The sequence below is a fragment of the Ovis canadensis genome, chromosome 10 (genome assembly GCF_042477335.2).
Source record: "Ovis canadensis isolate MfBH-ARS-UI-01 breed Bighorn chromosome 10, ARS-UI_OviCan_v2, whole genome shotgun sequence".
NCBI lineage: Eukaryota > Metazoa > Chordata > Mammalia > Artiodactyla > Bovidae > Ovis > Ovis canadensis.
Window position 1 is genome coordinate 47,747,016 of NC_091254.1, and position 19,253 is coordinate 47,766,268.

General features: G+C 43.3%; 1 protein-coding gene across 2 annotated transcripts in view; it reads right to left on the reverse strand.

The window, feature by feature from the left end:
• LOC138446887 (phospholipid-transporting ATPase IB) overlaps positions 1-19,253 on the reverse strand; it is a 480,129-nt gene that overhangs the window by 106,181 nt on the left and 354,695 nt on the right. The window contains exons 31-34 of one of the 2 annotated variants that reach the window (XM_069602277.1): positions 17,127-17,188; positions 15,726-15,782; positions 14,244-14,351; positions 10,885-10,973 (exon numbers count right to left, since the gene is read on the reverse strand). In XM_069602277.1, the coding sequence (XP_069458378.1) occupies positions 10,923-10,973; positions 14,244-14,351; positions 15,726-15,782; positions 17,127-17,188 (278 nt within the window). In that variant the 3' untranslated portion in view covers positions 10,885-10,922. Of the gene's footprint in view, positions 1-10,884; positions 10,974-14,243; positions 14,352-15,725; positions 15,783-17,126; positions 17,189-19,253 lie in introns of those variants that run through there. The other variant, XM_069602276.1, reaches the window with a different exon arrangement.

The window sequence follows — 19,253 nt, forward strand, 5'->3', positions numbered from 1 at the left end:
AAGACTTTTTTTTTAACAGCCTAGACAAAGGCTACAATTTTATTCATTTAAAATGATTCAGTCATCAGAAAGTCAACAAAAAATGAGATTCCTATGCCCTCTATTTCCTTTTGTTTCTAAGAATTAATTTCCCCACATTGATCATAAGAAGGTAAAACCCAGACTCATTATGTTACAGGACCTTTATTTATGGTCACCCTCATTCTTTCTTGATGCCATGTCTTGGAAAATTTCTCAACAACCCTGTAATTTCCTTTGGTGAAATTTTAAAGCCCTCTCCTTCCAGCTTCATTGCCCCACCTGGCCTTCTCCATCACACTAAGACTTCTCATGTCCTTCCCGTATCAATCACTCTCCCCTCCGTCTCTGCTTCCCACCGCTGCTTCTTCTGGTTTCACTGGACATAGAAATCACTGTACCTACCGCTTTTCTTTCTTTTAATGAAGATGCTGTATTGGGTACAAATCAAACTTTTTCCTTTCTTGTAATATCACTTTACATGACACTGAAATTCTACGTCCCAAAGTGGTTCTTGGTGTCAGATCCACTCCAGCTTTAAGCCACAAGCCTGGAATGCTTCCCCTTTTGACTAAAGGCACAACACCCCCCCAGAGAAGGTCTGTTTCTTCCATGAAATCATCTCAGATTTATCACAGGCCAGCTGCTAATGAAACTCTACCTATGACATTTTCTTGACCAAAACCTCCTCTCCAGCTATGTGCTTGTATTTATTACTCTAAAAATAACCAATCCCTTCAACAGAATAATGAAAATGCTGTCTGATAATGCTTTTTCAGAGAACTTACATTTCTGCTAAAACTATCTGTGAGCCACTAACTTCATCAGTTTTATCTCCAGTAATAAAACTGTTGGAAAATGATTAGCTTAGTACTTCCTTGAACTAGGTACTCACTTCTATCCCACATTTGCCTTTCCTTTAATATTTGCTCCAAAACAGCCATTTCCATTAAGTAATTAAACCTTAATATCAACTCTACACAAATACCAACATCAGCAACAAACACTTAGCTAAAAGTTATTCAACTACAGTTTTAACTGGAAGTGTTTCAAAATTTTTAAAATCTAGAAATCATTCTTTTGGTGGGAAAAATGTATGGTTCGTGCACTGGTTTTTTGAGCACACTTCAGAAAATGGTAAATTAACTAATCAATCAATTCTTGCACATCGTGTGCCAGGCTATTTCCAAATGTTGGACTATTTGGCATCTGCTTTTGTTATCAATTCAGCAAACAGATATTAAGCACCTATTACACAAAGTCAAATCCATTCTCCATTTCTACAGGAAAGGTGTTTAATTCTGCTTTATTAATCCATTCATTTAAATACTTACTGAATGCCAGGAAAGAGCAGAGGTAGGTACCAAAGATATATTGAAGAGGGTTCACTTTCCTCATAAACTTACAATTTAGAGGAAGAAATAGATATGAATTAGATAAATATAAATAGAAGAAGAAACTGGCATGAATTATGAAACCACATAAATACAAATAGAGGATGAAATTGATATGAATTATGAAATCACATGAATATAAATTTTTGAAAATTGTGATAAAAATAACATAAAATTTACCATCTTAAGCCTTTTAAGTTCAATAGTGTAAACTATCTTTACATTGTCCTGCAATGTTTTCATCTTGCAAACCTGAAACTCTGCTTCCATGGAACACAGCACCCCATTTCCCCTCCCAGCATGCCCTTCTATTTTCTGCCTCTATGACTGTGACCACTCCAGGTTCCTCATACAGTGGAACTGCAAGCTGTCTGTCTTCTTGCGACTGGCTGATTTCACACAGCCTACTGTTCTCAGGGTCCATCCATACTATGTAGAGGCTGCATAGCATTCCACGGCATGGTGTCTGTCTTCTTGCGACTGGCTGATTTCACACAGCCTACTGTTCTCAGGGTCCATCCATACTATGTAGAGGCTGCATAGCATTCCACGGCATACACAGATTGCATTTGTGTAACTGATTACACGTCTACAGGCACTCTGCTGCTCCTTCCTCTTGGCTATTGTGAATCCTGCTGCTTCGAACAAGAGTGTATAAATACCTCAAGATTCTGCTTCCAATTCTTTCGGGAATAAGAAGTGAAATTATGGGATCGTGTGGTAATTCTTTAACTTTTTGAGGACCCTCCATACTGTTTTTCTGCAGTGTCCACACCATTTTACATGCCCACCAACTATGCCCAAAGATTCCATTTTTCCACATTTTGCCAGCATTTGCTGTTCTTCTGAGTCTTTTTAAATAGTGGCTATCCTAATGTGTATAAAGTATTATCTCACACACAAAGGTAGATTTTTAATTGTGGTAAGTGCAAGGGAGAGAGGTAAGTTGTGTTAAGAGAACACACACCTAGGAGGGTTCGACCTTGTCAAGGCCACAAGAAAAAGTACCTGCAGGAAGAAACGACTCATCTGAGGTGTGAACACCAGGTGAGCCCTAGCTCTGTACAAAGTAGAGACCAGGGCATTTAGGAAGTGGGGGCAGGAGCAAACACACTGTGAGAGCTTAAACAGGAAGTGAAGGAAGGCCAGTGTGGGTGGGGTGGGAGTGGGCGCTGGACAAACAGGCCTGGCAAACGGCCTGTAGTTTTATCCTGAGCATGCTTGGAGGCCAGGGGGACAACTCCATCAGCTTTCTGTTTTGAAAGCCACTTTGGCTGCAGAGGGCTTCCCTGGTGGCTCAGATGGTAAAGATTCTGCCTGCAGTGCAGGAGATCCAGGTTTGATCCTTGGACGGGGAGGATCCCCTGGAGGAGGGAATGGCTATTCACTCCATTATTCTTGCCTGGAGAATTCCGTGGACGGAGGAGCCTAGCAGGCCGCAGCCCATGGGGTCACAAAGAGCTGGACACGACTGAGCGACTAACAGTGTGACTTGGCTGCACAGAACAATGGGTCTAGACAGATTTTGAGAAACCAGTCATGAGGCTACTCTACTGCAATGGTCCAGCCATGAAATTCTGTAGCACTAACTAACTGGGTGGGAGCAGAACTGGATGGAAGGGGACAAGGTAAGAGATATTTGGGCGGTAGAAACAGTAGGGCTTGTATCCAGCACAATGAGGCTGGAATGATGGCCTGAAACTCTAGAAGGAATAAAAGGGATGGAGGTTCCTACAATCTTAGGAATTAAGACTCCTACTTGAAACTGCCACTTGCTGAACAAATTAACCCCCTGTTCGGAACAGATCTGGTTTCTTTTTGGTGGCGCTGGTTCCTGTGGCTTCAGTGACTCCTTAGTTGGTTGCATCTGTGTGCATGCTCAGTTGTGTCTGACTCTTTGTGACCCCATAAACTGAAGCCCATCAGACCCCTTTGTCCATGGGATTCTCCAGGCAAGAATACCGGAGTGGGTTGCCATTTCCTCCTCCAGGGGATCTTCCCCACCCAGGGACTGAACTCATGTCTCCTGCATTGGCAGGTGGATTCATGACCACCGAGACACCAGGAAGGTCCTTTCAGCTGGCTTCCGCATCATAGAAAAGTGACCAAAGGCCTCCATCCTGACCTCTTCCATCCCACGTCCAGGAGGATGTGGTCGGAGAATTAGCCAGCACTTTGGGAAAACCACCTGAAGTCAGATCCACGCTTTATAAGTCTTGGTTTATACACTTTGTTTAAAGCAATTAATCAGCAGCAATGAACAACAGCTCTGGGCTCCCCAGAGTTTCTTCTTTAGGGGAAGCCTCCTGTAAGAGCCAAGACCCTTTTCACGGCAGGTGACAGAGATCAAAGTCAGGCACCCACACCATGCTGCAGAGGAAGGTCCTGGAGGCCAGGCTTCTCCCAGGCCCCAGTCTTATCTGAATCTGGGTTTCCCACCTCTTAATCTTGCCTGCACTAAATTTAGCTCTGGAGCGTGAAACTGCTGTTTAAGAGCTGGACTGTCTGATACATTAGTTGCTGTCCAGATGTGGCTACTGGGCACTAGTCATTGAGTCAGGCTGCCTTGGGATGCCCTCCAAGTCCAACATATACACTGGCTTGCAAAGATTTAGTGCAGCAGTGCAAATTACCTCTTTAATAACTTCTTTTAATGTCAACTACATGTTTAAGTGATACTACTTTGGAAATGGTGGGCTAGCTACATTAATAAAGCTAACTTAATCTGTTCCATTTTCCTTTTTTTAACGGGGCTGCTAAAAAATTCAAAGTTATAATGTGTCTCCCATTACATTAATATTTCTATAGGACAGTACTGCTCAGGACCATGTGACTCTGAGCCATGTTGAATTGTTGGCTGCAGAGAGAAAGAGGCCCATCTTAGAAAAACTTCCATTTCCTTCCATTTCATTTTTGAAGAACCACTTCATGTCTTCTTTTTCTTGGGGGTGGTGCATGCCAGGAGAAGGGCATAGGAAAGCCACAAAACTAGGCAAATTCCCTTGGTACCCTGACTCTCTGACCTCCGTTGCAAGATGCACAGTAGGGAAATTCACCAGCTGCTTTTCTACAACATAACCAGTTTCCCAGAAGGGAAGGGTTCCTGTTACCTTAGCTTGACCCAGCTGATTTTATTCTTTGTGTCTGTAACTTAGCAATTTTTTTGTTAATTAGAACCCTTTTCAGAAGTACCAGAAAGCCAACTTGAATTGTATTCTTCTGCAAAAATGGGTATATATTGATTTAATGTATCTGGAAGTTCACAGGTCATTCCAGCTTCAGGTAGAGCTTGATCCAGGTGCACACTCAATGCCATCATCTCTTACTTTGGTTTTCCTCTGTGCTCGATTCATCCCTGGTCACACACTCTCTTGGCGGTGGCCCATGGCATCTCGAGACTGATAATATTCCTAATATATAACAAACCCAGCAGCAAGAGAGCTCCTCCCTTCCCTCTTAGTTTCTATAAATAATCCCTGAATTGTCTCTAAGTGGCCTTGGTGGGACACCATGCTGTTCCTGAATCAATCCCACAGTCCACGAGACGAAGATCCTGCTTGACTAGTCCTGGGTGGCGGGTCCAGACCCAGAGGCAGAGCAGCAGTAGAACCAGCATTGTTTGAGTGCATGTTCAGAAAGAGGGGATGGGACTGGGGGGCTGGGACCAGAGCAGGGGAAAGGGGATGTAGGACAGGTGACAGGCAAGGAGATGCTGCCGCAGGGTGGAGTGGGAGAAGATGCCTCCATTTCTCTTTTCCTATCTTTTGCCAAAGGAACGCCAAACACAATGGTTGGTTAATCCAACTCAAAAAGCATATCATTTCAATGAACATTTGAGAGTTTGCAGCACCCTGAGAAGGACCAGCACATCCACATGTGCCCTTCGTTCTGTTTCTATCCTTTATCAAGACCAGGGATCCCTGACACACTGTTGGTGGGAATGTAAACTGGTGCAGTCACTAGGGAGAGCAGTGCGGTGGTTCCTTAAAAAACGAAAGCTAGAACTACCATATGATCCAGCAGTCCCACTCCTGGTCATGTATCCAGAGAAAATCATGACCGGAAAAGATACCTGAACCCCAGTGTTCACAGCAGCACTATTCACAACAGCCAAGACATGGAAATGACCTAAATATCCATCAACAGATGAATGAAGAAGATGTGGTACATATATACAAAGGAACATTACTCAGCTAAGAAAGAACTAAAGAATGCCCTCTGCAGCGACACGGATGGACCTACAGATTACGATCCTAACTGAAGTAAGTCAAAGACAAACACTGTATACTATCACTTATGTGTAGAATATAAAATGGATACAAATGAACTATTTACAAAATAGAATCATAGACATAGAGAACAAATTTATGATTACTAAAAGGGAAAGGTGGCAGAGTGGGATAAATTGGGGAAAATAAATACATAAAATATGTAATAGATTAAAAAAAAAACAAAATTGGAGACAAAGGAGAACAGGGTGCTGGATTAGGATGGACCCAGAGTACTATCAAGTAAGACTTTGAAATCAATGGCTATTTCCTCATAAGAGACACCTTGTCCCATGCTAACGACGTGTGTTTACATTATGGTATGTCTAAAATTTTCCATAATCAAAAAATCTTAAAAATTAAGAAAAAACACACTGCAGTAATTTTACTTAAAAAAAAATATGTGGATAAAAGTGCACTACAGACATGGACACAGATAACCTAGAGTTCTCTTTTCCTGCCTTTTGCCAAAGGAATGCAAAAAAAAACCCAACAGCTGGTTAATCTGACCCCAAAGGCAAATGACTTCGATGGACATCTGATGGTTCGTAGCACCCGTGGCAACAACAGTTACAGCTCTCACCTGCTTTAAGTCCTTCCACTATTTGGTGCTCTGGGCTCTGTCAGTAAGAGCTTTGCATCCTCATTCGCACAAAACAGGGAAACCTGGTACATGTATAATAGTGTGCTGAGATTCTGTTTTCTCTCTTCTTAGCCTAACCCAACCTATCTTCTCCTGCACGAATCCTGTATCTGCTGGTCTTTCTCAGGCACCTCTGTATCTCTTAAATAGAATAAACCTAAAGAACCCGGATGTCAGCGGGTGGCGGGGAGAATTATAGCTCTGGTCCCCAGACAGGCATCTCCCTTCACAGATGTTTGAGGAGAAGTCAATCCCTGCAGAGAACTTCAACCCCAGGGCTCCCCACACACATTTCCACATGTTTGCAGAAAGGAAAAGTTCAAAACCACATCAAACATCCTCTGTGACCATGGAGGATAAATATTCCAAACAAACAAAATCAGCATGTAATGTGTACTTCAATTTGCTGACAGATATTTTAAAAATTAACATCATAATGAATGGCAAACGCCAACACCACCACAAGACCTTTAACCCCAGAGAAAAAGAATTCGCAACCAAAGCCATCCGGTCTTAAATTAGCACACAGCATCCTTGAAATGAGAGGCCAAAATAAAACAAACCGCCAGAACGGAGAGAACAGCGCAGGGGGCAGGACTAGGAAAATTTCGGCTTTCTGTCATGTGCTTAGAAAAAGGCCACTGTTTGAAACTGGCTTGACTAGGGTTCATAGACAGTTGTTATTCAGTCACTCAGTGATACCCAACTCTTTGTGACCCCATGAAATGCAGCATGCCAGGCTTCCCTGTCCTTCACTGTCTCCTGGAGCTTGTTCAAACTCATGCCCATTGAGTCAGTGATGCCATCCAACCATCTCATTCTCCTCAATTGCTGCTTAAATATCAAGTATGTGTAGAAATTCTATATTTATATTTGAAAAATTCTCTGAAACTGCAGGGTAAGTCACTTCAGTTACAATCTAACAAGACCAAAATTTTAAGAAGTAAGAAGTGACTGACACTTATTTGATCCCTGGTTTGCACCAAGCATTGCCCTAGGTGATCATCATAGTGACAGTGTGAGGGCTCCTACCTGAGATCCAGGGGACTCAGGAAGCCCCAGCTGCCTCCCGCAGCCTGACCAAGGTGCTGGTTTCCTTCTTTCTAAGCCCCTATCTGTTCATATGGTTGTAGAGTGAATTATCAGATGAACTAATGCTAATTTATTATACATGTAATTTCACAGGCAAAGCATATTTATTTGAATGTATATTTTGTCTGGGACATAGTACTTTCTCAATAGACATCATCTGTTGTTACTCACTGGAAAAGACCCTGATGCTGGGAAAGATTGAGGGCAAGAGGAGAAGGGGTCAACAGAGGATGAGATGGTTGGATGGCATCACCAACTTGATGGACATGAGTCTGAGTAAGCTCCAGGAGACGGTGAAGGACAGGGAAGCTTGGTGTGCTGCAGTTCATGGGGTCGCAGAGTCGGACATGACTTATCAACCAAACAACCACCTTATTTTCTTTCATGTCTTTATTAACTCCAAAGATAGATATTACTTTTTAACAAAGATTTTTTGATGTGGACCATTTTAAAAGTCTTTGTTGAATTTGTTACAGTGTTGTTACTGTTTTATATCTTGGTTTCTTGGCCCCATGGCATGTGGGATCTTAACTCTCTGACCAGGGACAGAACCCACACCCTACTTGGCACTGGAAGGTGAAGTCTTTACCACTGAGCTACTACGGAAGTCACATATTATCTGCTTCTCATACCTGACAAAACTAAGGCTCAGAAATAACACAATTATGGCTCTTATGGACAACTGACTTAACTTGATCGATTTCTTAAGCACGAGGTTAATTTAATTCACATCCCTCTTTCACTGTTAGGATTTGCGGTGAATAGGAAGGAAGTTTGATTCAGGTCACATTAACCTAGACCTCAGGAAGCAGCCAGGATCCAGCGGGTCCTGGTCCCATTCCTTTAGGAAGAATCTGGCATTACTTTGAGGGGCAAATGGATTTTATAAAGCATACTTTCTTCCTTGTGTGGTAATCAAGGAAAGAAAAACACAAACAATTTGGCGTGACAAGTAATGACTTTGAAAGCCAATTTCTGATAGAACTCTTGTCCAATGCCTGAATTTTCTGATTTTTAGAGCCCAGATATTTATAGGCCTATATTTATAGTGAGAACTCAACTAGATAGCGCTGGTCAAGTGACTGTTTTTGATTTCCCTTTTATTAGTGAAGAACTTTTTGTTATAGTTTTATTTATTTTTCAGTTCTAGTGACTAACTCAGATAGGGATTCGTGTAGGAAGCCTTCAAGAGGCAAATGTATATGAATGTTGGAACCCTGGAGGCCAGACACATAAAACCCAGAAAGTCCTTAACCTCTTAATTTTATTCCTATTGCTATTTTTTCAGATCATGTCATCTAGAAACAGCAAGGTCCTCCTTGGACGTCAGTCTTATTATTATACAAAATGCACAAATTGAAAAATGTAAACTGAACTTCAACAGATAATTTGGCCAAGTTCCACACAGAAGAACACTGTACAAAGATGTCAGACAGTTATTTCAAACCAAGAGGCAAGTTTCTACTGATAGGACTTCCTGCCTTACTGGGATGACCACGTCTCACCCTAGCCAGGCCATAGGCTCCTGAAATATGTTATTTAAGAAAAATAAGACCAACTCTATTCAATATTGCTGTATTAAAAGATTAATTCCAATGAATTTATGGCATTCACATTAGGTGTTTCTGGGACATTATCATCTAAAACACTAATAATTGCAACACTCAAGTAACTGTTTACAAAATCTGTAAACAAATCTATAAATACCTAAGTTTGAGTAAAACGGAACATAGGATATTAAAGCCTATGACTGCTTTTTAAAAATCACCCGTTTTCTTTGTTGCCCTTATACTTGCAAACATAAGAGAAAGCTCCGTCCACAGGAGGCTGACAGCTGCTTCTCACTGAGGCCAGGCAACCCGCGAGGATGCTCCTGGGAGGGCCTGCACCGGGGGTGGCCTTCGAGGCTGCTGCACCTGCTGTCTGGAAAATCGTGTAACAGACATTTGCTGGTTTCAGTCTTTCTATTCCTTCTCTCACAGCAGCAGTTTGATTCTGGAGCTGGCCTCTCTACCAGTGGTGAGCAAGTCCAGGCAACCTTACCCACTGTGCTTAAGAGCAGACCAAGTCTCTGATGGGCTTCTTTCAGGAGCAGACATGCGACTTTGCCAGGAACCCCCAGTGAACATTTCCTTGCATCCCCCGCCTGCAGGGTTCTGAACCACCCATGACAGCACGGGGTTAGGGACAAACTCCCTGCTGGACTGAGGGGTGGAAAGGCTCCCTAAGGGGCTGGGCTCATCCAAGAGGGCCAGCATGGGATATGAACTGGGCCCCTCAGCAAAGGCGGGAGGGAAGGTGGGTGCTGGGGACAAACGGCGGTGTCCCAAGCCACAACAGCTAACCTGAGGACAAGGGTTCTCCTGGCCCTCAGGCCAGCTTCGGCCTGACACAGACATTCTGGAATGTTCTGAGCAGAGATGGCCCTTACCCCAGCTTCTTGGCGTACCTCTTAAAGCACCTGGAAACAAAAACCTTTTTTTTTCATATTTATATGGAAAATGCCTGCGCCTGAGATCTTGCTCAGCTGCAAAGTCCAGAGAAAGCCAGCGCGTAGGGAAGATGAGGAATTAATTGCTTTGATCCAAGGACGGTACTGAGGCAGCCAGACTCCCCCCCCACTTCCCGTTCACTCTTAGTCCACTGGGATCTGCATTGTGTATACAAAGTGTGTATATAAAACTCAAAAGTAAACCCATTCCTGGGTTTGGATTAAAAAAAAAAAAAAGGGCTGTCCTCTGCCAGAAGCTGGCTGGAGCCTGGCACTGCAGACGGAGTTAGCGGTTTGTTGGCTTTGAAGTGAAGGTTTCTTTCCCTCTTTACTAGCCATGGAAAGGACTTTGAAGGAAAAGCAAGGAGCAGTCGGCGAGCAGTACTTTTCTGTGGCGGACGAGGTAATGTCTTTGGGTATAATCTGCTGTTTAGAGCCCGGGGCTGAGAGCAGACGCCACACCACCTGTAGGAGCTCACAGGCCCACCGCTCAGAGATGCAGGGCCTCCGCGGACACCCAGACGCCGTCTTCTCCAGGAACCCCCAGGGCTGGCTTGAAGGTCAGGGGTCACATTTTAGGTGTGGTGAGCAGGGGTGCTCCAGCTTTAAACAGCCTGGAGATTTATCAATATTCAGAGGCTGAGGCTCCATGCTCAGGGATTCTGATTCTGTGTGTGTGTGTTGCAAGTATGTATGTTTTTTGGTAGAGAAAGAGGCTGTCATTTTAACAAGCAGCCCAGATGGTTCAGATGTAGGCGGTCAGTGGACCCAACTAAGGGATTTCACCTCAAGAACCTACAGAATGTTGCAAATACAACAAAGTAAAAAAGAACCCGTAAAATGTTAAAACTCTTTAGCCAAAAGAAATGGGAGTTTAAGTTACAATATTCTGATTTATAAAGGCTTGAGGACATAACTGACCAGCGAAAGATGAAGATGAGGAGGCATGTCTCTTAGGTAATTCTATTTTGACTCCTGGTAAGAAATGCCATTCGCCTTCAGAGACTAGTTTAATTTTACGACTCAAAAGAACCGCGTTCCATTGCCAAAATCTGACTGCCCGTGACCTACAAAAAATGCCTTATAAAAATCACTAGAAACAATCTTATGATAATATAACAACAATTTTAAAAATGCAGTCTTTTTTCCAGAATACCATCACCCCAAAGCCTTCGCCAACCATCTCAGTCAGCTTGAGCTGCTGTAACAAAATACCCCAAAGTGGGTGGCTTCTCAACAGCAGGAATGTATTTCTCCCTGTTCTGGAGGTTGAGTATCTGAGACCAGGGTCCCAGCCTGACTGGGCTCTGGTGAGGGCCCTCTTCTGGGTGGGAGATATCTAACTTCTTGCATCTATTTCTTCCCTCTCTTGCTGTGTCTGTCAGGCATTTTAAAAAATTGAAGGATAGATGACTTACAATATTGTGTTAGTTACAGGTGTATAGCAAAGCGACTCAGATATATATTTCAGATCCTTGCATTTTCACACAGCAGAGAACGAGCAAGCTGTCTCTCAGGTTGTCTCTCCGCTCATTTGATCTCGAGTCCCTCCCCAAGGCTCCACCTCCATGCTGGAGGGGGCCGCTCAGGGCTTCAACACCAATTTGAGGGGGGCCCAAACATTCAATCCACAGGACCAGCATAGCACCAAAGGGATGGATATGACTTGGCGATATTTTCAATTTCAAGACCAGAGATAAGAAATAGTCCTTTCAACACAGACTGTGGATTATCCACCCAGCAGCCCCTGGACGTGAAAACTACAGCAATATTGTCTTCTGTGTCTAATGAGAACCTTGGTCTCAGCCAGTGATGGGAGATTTCAGAACATCTTCTGCCTCATGGAAACAGACCAACCAACTGAAAACTGAAATGATGCGGTTTATGTTAAAAAAAGCTTTTATACCCAAATGAAATGTGATTTAATATTATAAATTTCTTGCTCTTGGATGGCAAGAATAGCTCACTAGGTTTTTTTTGTTTTTTTTGTTTTTTTTCAGAAAGTCCTCAACTATGGAAATTTCATCACTACATTGAGCCTTTGAATCACACAAAAGAACATGCAACTCGGACTACACAGTGAATGGTCCCTCCACACGTCAAAGGTCAACCTCCTGATGAACTGGCGACCAGCCTAACTCACACACATCTGAATTGGGGTTACTGGAGCCAGTGAACACAGAAGGGTCACTGGAATATCTCTCTGGGGAGGGGCTTTCAAAGGAGGGGGCTTGGTCAACCAGTCACCCGTCAGCTGATTCCATCCTTCCGCTGTCATTCTCCTCTAATTTAGAAGACTGTTCTCTGCAGTTGGCTGCTGTCCCTTTTATCGTCCTCTGCCCCAAATCCCCCAAATGAAATGGTTATTGGCCACACTCACCCTTAACCACAAGGGAAGAACATGAAGCTGTTATTTTAGGCACCAAGCCTTACCCAGTGATCATCATTATGGATAGTTTTCTTGCTTAATTAACCCATGCATATGGAATCTAGGAAGATAGGACTGATGAACCTACTTGCAGGGCAGCAATGGAGATGCAGATGTAGAGAAGAGACTTCTGGACACAGTCGGGGAAGGAGAGGGTGGGACAAACTGAGAGGGTAACATGGAAACATACACTACCACATGTAAAATAGACAGCCAGCGGGAATTTGCTATATGATGCAGGGAGCTCAATCCAGTGCTCTGTGACAACCTAGAGGGGTGGGATGGGGTTGGGGGGGTGGGTTTCAAGAGGGAGGGAGCATATGTATACTTATGTTTGATTCATGTAGATGTGTGGCAGAGGCCAGTACAATATCGTAAAGCAATTATCCTCCAATTAAAAAAAAATCAAGAACAAAAAGAACTGATTGGTGTGTACAAAGCATCTCTGCTGGGAAACGCTTGTTTTGCTACACAACGATCTTCTTGATTTATTCACTGCTCGGTAACTGCCTCTACCGCTTGGATTTGGGAAGGACCTGAAAAGTGTGTTACATGTTTGCCCTGGTGCCTTACAGGAGGCAAAGCTGTGTTCAGGGACATACAAGTCACCCCTCTAGGACACGCCCATCCTGCTCAGCACCTCAGAGGAGGTCCCAGAGCCCCGAGCCTACATCAGTGGATTCACCAAGTAAAAATGGCAAGCAGCTGACCCTGATGACCTCACAGTCGACAGTTGCCGGGCGTGTATCTAGACCTGGGAGACCCGAGTTCTGGCTCATTTGTGCAGAGTAAGTGAGGTAATGATAGCAGCCCAATGTGCCACGCATGGGCCTGCCCCTATAATACATCAGTGTGGGGCAGGAGCCAGAAGAAGCCTGCAACCCACAGCCCTCTCTTCCCGTGCTTGGTTCTGACTAGAGACACCAGCACCCTCATGCAAATTAGGGGGGATGACTCAGAGCAAACCTTAGCAGACCCAGCGCATGCCCCCTGCAAACAGCTGCCTGGGCCCTGCGGTGTGCTGTGGGCCTGGAAGTGAGGACAAAACAAGGCAGGCCTGGCGGGTAGAGTTGAGGAGCAGACTACAGCTGGGGTGCTGCCCCAGCACCAGGACTGCTGACCTGGACAAGCCCGACCAGGGACGGTCAGCACCTCCAAAGGGGTCCGAATGCAAAGAGAACAGGGAATGCAATGTCTTCCTTCACAGACATTCTGTGCCGCTTCCCACAAATCACATATTCTCTTATAAACCCTGAAACATTTCCCTGCAAAGCAAGTTTAACAGCTTCATTTGTAAACTGAGGGCGTTTGGAACCCAGGGCTTTCAAGTCCCCCCCACCAGACTCCATACCGTGGGATCTTAAGATCCAGTGTGCCAGGGCTGAAGGCTCCATGGCAAACACTAGACAGAGATAATATAAAAGGTGAAACAAAATACAAACGAGCATAAAGGTCTTCTATCTCAGCCTCTCGATGAAGACATGCACAGTGAGAAATCCTGGTTAAACTAATGATCTGGTTCATAGAGTGGTTAGATTTCTCTTTCACAGGTGACGTTGTCAGCTACTCAAAGGATAATAATACCACTACTGAAATTGCAAACAATATAACCATGAACAATGACTCAAATCATCTCCCATTTTCCATGCCCATGAACTGTACCCCTGAGAACAGAATTCACTGTGGAAATGCGGACGTGCTGGGTAGGTCAGAGGAATTAAGTCAACAGTTTACCTAACTGTGAACGCTTCAAATGCTGTTACTGTGGCCTGGACAACCTCTTCCAGGGGCTCTGATGTGGTTTGTTTCCCACCAGATTCATTTTGACAGAAGCAGGCAACACCAGCCTGTCCTGCAGTTCATCTCCCCCCAGAGACCCAGGACGCCAGTGACAACTAGTGGTACTGACCTGTCCTTTCATGTCTGGAGCGATGGGAATGGTGGGCCAGATGGTCGAGTAGATGCCAAAAAACACCAGCCAGATGAGCATGCTTCCCCAGACGGCCAGGTGACTGAACTGCAGGAGGAAACAGACACTCAGGCAGGGTTGTCTGCGGGTCCAGGAGCCACCTGACCGACTCCCACCCCGCACCCCCCTGCTGCAGGAGCCCTCAGTCCATGCCACTTTTCTTTATGGAAAGGCTTCTATGAGTCACTGGTCATTGGAGAGTTTGAGTTCTCACTTGCTTGTCTCAGTATTTAACAGTGAATTTAAGTAACTAGTGACTCCAAACCACCCAGAAGAGGAAAGCACTTTTTGCACCACTGCTAATGGTCCCCCAGGCCCACCCCATGTTGCCAGCAGGCTCCCACCCATCCCTTACTGGCGTGCATTCCAACCTGGATCTGAATAAACAAGGCCCCATTCACCTAGTAAGAGTGTGCTGGACAGACAAAACAACCAAGGTAGTTTTATTTATCATTTTGAGACTTCAATTGTTCTTTTCCAAAAAACTTATAAAGAAATTTGGCATGGACATATATCTTAAGAACACCACTCTGAGCATCTACTGGGTTGTGAATTTCTTCTCCTTTGTCCTCTTAATAGGATACTGCTTGACTTCCTCTATGATCTAATCCATCATGAGCCTCTGTCAGCTTTTAAACAATCTGATCACTGCTCAGCGCCTGCTCCCACTCCCAGGCTAAGCCACCATCCCCCTCACCTGGCTTCATTGTCTCTGTCTCAATTCTCTGCTTCCATTTACCTCCCACCCCTCTCTTAAGCAATCAGCCCAGAATTAGAAGCCTTTGTAAACAACAGAGACAACCATGAAACACTGGCCATAACCCTCAAGAGTTGGAGATAACTAAAAATGCCCCAAACTGGGGACTGATAAAATAAGTGATGGGATATTGATAAAACTCCATACTCTTTAATCATGAACTATGACTTTGCAGAAGCATATTTTAAAGCATGTAAAATACTGATATATTTTTAAGTGAAAAAAAAAGGCTATAATACTCTATGTTCTGTAAAGCTTCACCTTATTAAAATAAATGCATAAAGTCTAGAAGATAATACAGCAAATGTTAAAAGTAACTACCTCTTGGTGGTAAAATTATGGAAATTAAAAATTCACCTTTCTGTCCTGTATTTTCTTTGTATGTGTGTGTGTATATATATATATATATATATAAAATAATGTGGATACATCTTTGAAATGAGCTGTTAATAGCTTAGAGCTGTATTAAGAGCCTAGCAAATGATTAGGGAACTTTGGATGGCAAATGTGCCCTGATAAAGATCAAACCACAATTTTTAGATGCAAAACTTTAAACTACCGTGGCTTGACATTGCTTACTGTTTTCCTGGGTTTTAAAAAGATACTATGCCATAAAAATATCTATACTGGATAGAGAAATATTAATAATTCTATAGAAAACTTACTTTGGTCCAAGCTGTCGTCTCCAAACCAGCTTTCAGACAAACAGTAACAACAACATACTGTGAAAGAAAGTGGAATTTGGGAAATGTGTTATCCTTGTATTTTCAGCCAGGAGAAACCCCACATTCTCCCCAGGGACAGTTTCTTCCCAGCAGCTGGATTTTGGAAGAGCCACCTTGGGAGCTAGTTTCCTGGGCGTAAGTTTTAGGAAACTTATAGGCTGGTTTAAGAAAAGCCCTCACTTTAGAGATTGTCTTCTCATAAGTAATAGTTATTCCCCCCTTTTCTTTAGCTTGGACGATTAGGGAGAAATCACCTTCTCTCAATGTAGGGGTTTTTTTTTTCGTTGCTTGTTTTGATTTTGCACAAGTAGGTGTGAAATGTTCATGTAAAGACTGAGGGAAGTCCATTGGTCCCTTGTCCTGAAATCTGAACTTTACATAAGTGAGTAAGCGAAGTCGCTCAGTCGTGTCTGACTCTTTGCGACCCCGTGGACTGTAGCCTACCAGGCTCCTCCATCCTCGGGATCCTCCAGGCAAGAATACTGGAGTGGGTTGCCATTTCCTTCTCCAGGGGATCTTCTCGACCCAGGGATCAAATCCAGGTCTCCCGCATTGTGGGCAGAAGCTTTATCCTCTGATCCACCAAGGAACTTTGCATAAACTTCACTAAAATACAAGGTAAGCATTTTACAACCATTTTGAGCTTGTTGTTGTCATGCAGTTGCTAAGTCGTGTCTGACTCTTTGTGACCCCATGGACTGCAGCATGCCAGGCTTCCCTGTCCTCCACTATCTCCTGGAGTTGTCTCAGATTCATGTCTATTGAATTGGTGAGGCCATCCAACCATCTCATCCTCTGTCATCCCCTTGTCCTCCTGCCCTCAATCTTTCCCAGAATCAGGGTCTTTTCTAATGAGTCGGCTCTTCTTATCATGTGGCCAAAGTGTTGGAGTTTCAGCTTCAGCATCAGCCCTTCCAATGAATATTCAGGGTTGATTTCCTTTAGGATTGACTGGTTTGATCTCCTTGCAGTCCAAGGGATGACTCTCAAGAGTCTTCTCTAGCACCACAGTTTGAAGGCATCAATTCTTTGGTGCTCAGCCTTCTTTATGGTCCAACTCTCACATCTGTACATGACTACTAGAAAAACCATGACTTTGACTATACAGAACTTTGTTGGCAAAGTGATGTCTCTGCTTTTTAATATGTTGTCTAGGTTTATCATAGCTTTCCTTCCAAGAGGCAAGCATCTTTTAATTTTAAGGCCGCAGTCTTTAAGGAATCTATAATATATACTTCAGAAATTTGAAATAATAATGACAAAGACTTTATATAAAGGGAGAGAGAGGTAGAACCCACACACGTGCCATTTAAGAAAGATTCAATAAACAGGCAAACTTACAGTATAAACGATATTTCCAACAAATAAATAGTCTGTGGCATGACCATTGGCCAACACAGTATCTGAAAAACAAAGAAGTTACAATTAACCTGTAGAGCCCTGCAGTCTGTTTCACTCAGAATGTAAAAAGAGATATTTACATTTATCACATTGACTGTGGTTCTAATGCCTCCTCTTTCTAACTCTGAATTTCTTCTTCTTATATTTTCTCCAAATGAAGCAAACACACAGTTAGGTTTCCAACAAACCAACCAATCAACCACTTTTCATACAGATTAAAAATTCTCTGTCTATTAGAAGAAGAAATAGAATAAAACCATATTAACCTATCTCTAGTTTTCCCTGGTGGCTCAGTGGTAAAGAATCCTTCTGCCAATGCAGGAAATGTGGGTTCAATCCTTGGGTCAGGAAGATCCCCTGAAGATGGAAATGGCCACCCACTCCAGTATTCTTGCCTGGAGAATCCCACGGACAGAGTGGCCTACAGTCCATGGGATGGGTCACAAAGGGTCGGACATGACTAAGCGACTAAACGACCAAAAACTCTGTCTCTGTAGGTGCTAGTATAACACAGTCTCTGCGTGTTCATTTACCATTTGTCTTTAATTTTTGCTAAATTGGCACTGGAGGCCAATAGCAGAGATAACTATGTGATACAAAATGAGCCCATGACAACTGCACTCAGAATTCTGGAGGACTTTCACTACTCATGTTCTCCATGAACTTCTTTGTGAACTACTGGGACCTGTAAATGCAAGCATCCAACACGAGATGCCTAGACAATATAACTAGGATGCGAAGCCTTAATTTTGAAGGATGACTATGACAATGTACATAGTGATCACTAAGACAGAAGTGAAGGGAAAGTCCCTCAGTCGTGTCTGACTCTTTGTGACCCCATGGACTATACAGTCCATAGAATTCTCCAGGCCAGAATACTGGAGTGGGTAGCCTTTCCCTTCTCTGGGGGATCTTCCCAACCTAGGGATCAAACCCAGATAGCCTGCATTGCAGGCGGATTCTTTACCAGCTGAGTCACAGGAGAATTATCTAGTTCAGGTCAGCTAGCCTGCTGTGAAAAAGTCTGGTTTTTACCTTGAGGGTTGAAAACCTGTTTCAAAATCAGAAATGGCTTATTTGAGTGACACCGCCAATCTCCTTTTATTCTTTCTTTATACCCAAATTAGAACTGTGGCATATAGGCCAAGTAAATAGGGATTTTTGAGTTCAAATTTCCAACCCAGTAGCTGATGTACACATACATTTGGGCTCATCAATTTACCCATCTGTTTGTTGAAGAATCTGACTCATGAAAGAATCAAGATCTATTTAGTTTTGTCAAACACCATAATGACGAAGTACATCACAGGTAAAATATGATTGTCATGGGACCTTGGATCCAGCCACAGGGTGTTCCGTTTCTCCTGATTCCAGGTAAGAAAATTGGTGGGTAAGGACAGATAAATCCTCAAAGAGACATCACGGGCTGTGTTAGCTACAGATCTAAACTGAGAGTTTCCGAACTACCTCCTTTTCGTTTTAGCTCAAGGTGGATTTCTTATCCTTAGTCTAGCCCTCTGAGTTCACAAATGAAGAAAAGACTTTTGATTGAGATGAGCAGTGATCTGAGGGCCCTGAGTTCTACCTAAATGAAACCCTGATGGAGTCTGGAGAGAACGCCGATCAGACAGAAGATTTAGAAGGGCTGGGGGGCTAAGCTGAAAACCAGGTTCACAATTACGGTTTGACAACTTCTAAATTTCCTTTCAACAGTAATATTACAAAGGCTGGTTGTAATTAAACATACAAAGCATTTGTCTACATATGGAGGACTTAGAATGTGTTTCATACTTCAAGAATATTCACTTAATGAACAGAAAACTGTTTGTTAATTCTACACTGAAAATAGAAATTATGTTACTAAGCATAAGATGGGCTCTGTTCTAAGCACTTCACCTCCATGAGTATGCTTACTAATATATGTAATACTAATAGATGACTATCAGCATTACTAATATGCAACACTAAAATACCTAATACTTCTTTGATGCTCCAGCAATGCTATGAAATGGTATTATGACCTGCATGTTTCAGATGAGGAAACTAGGGCAGCAAAGAGAAGCTAAA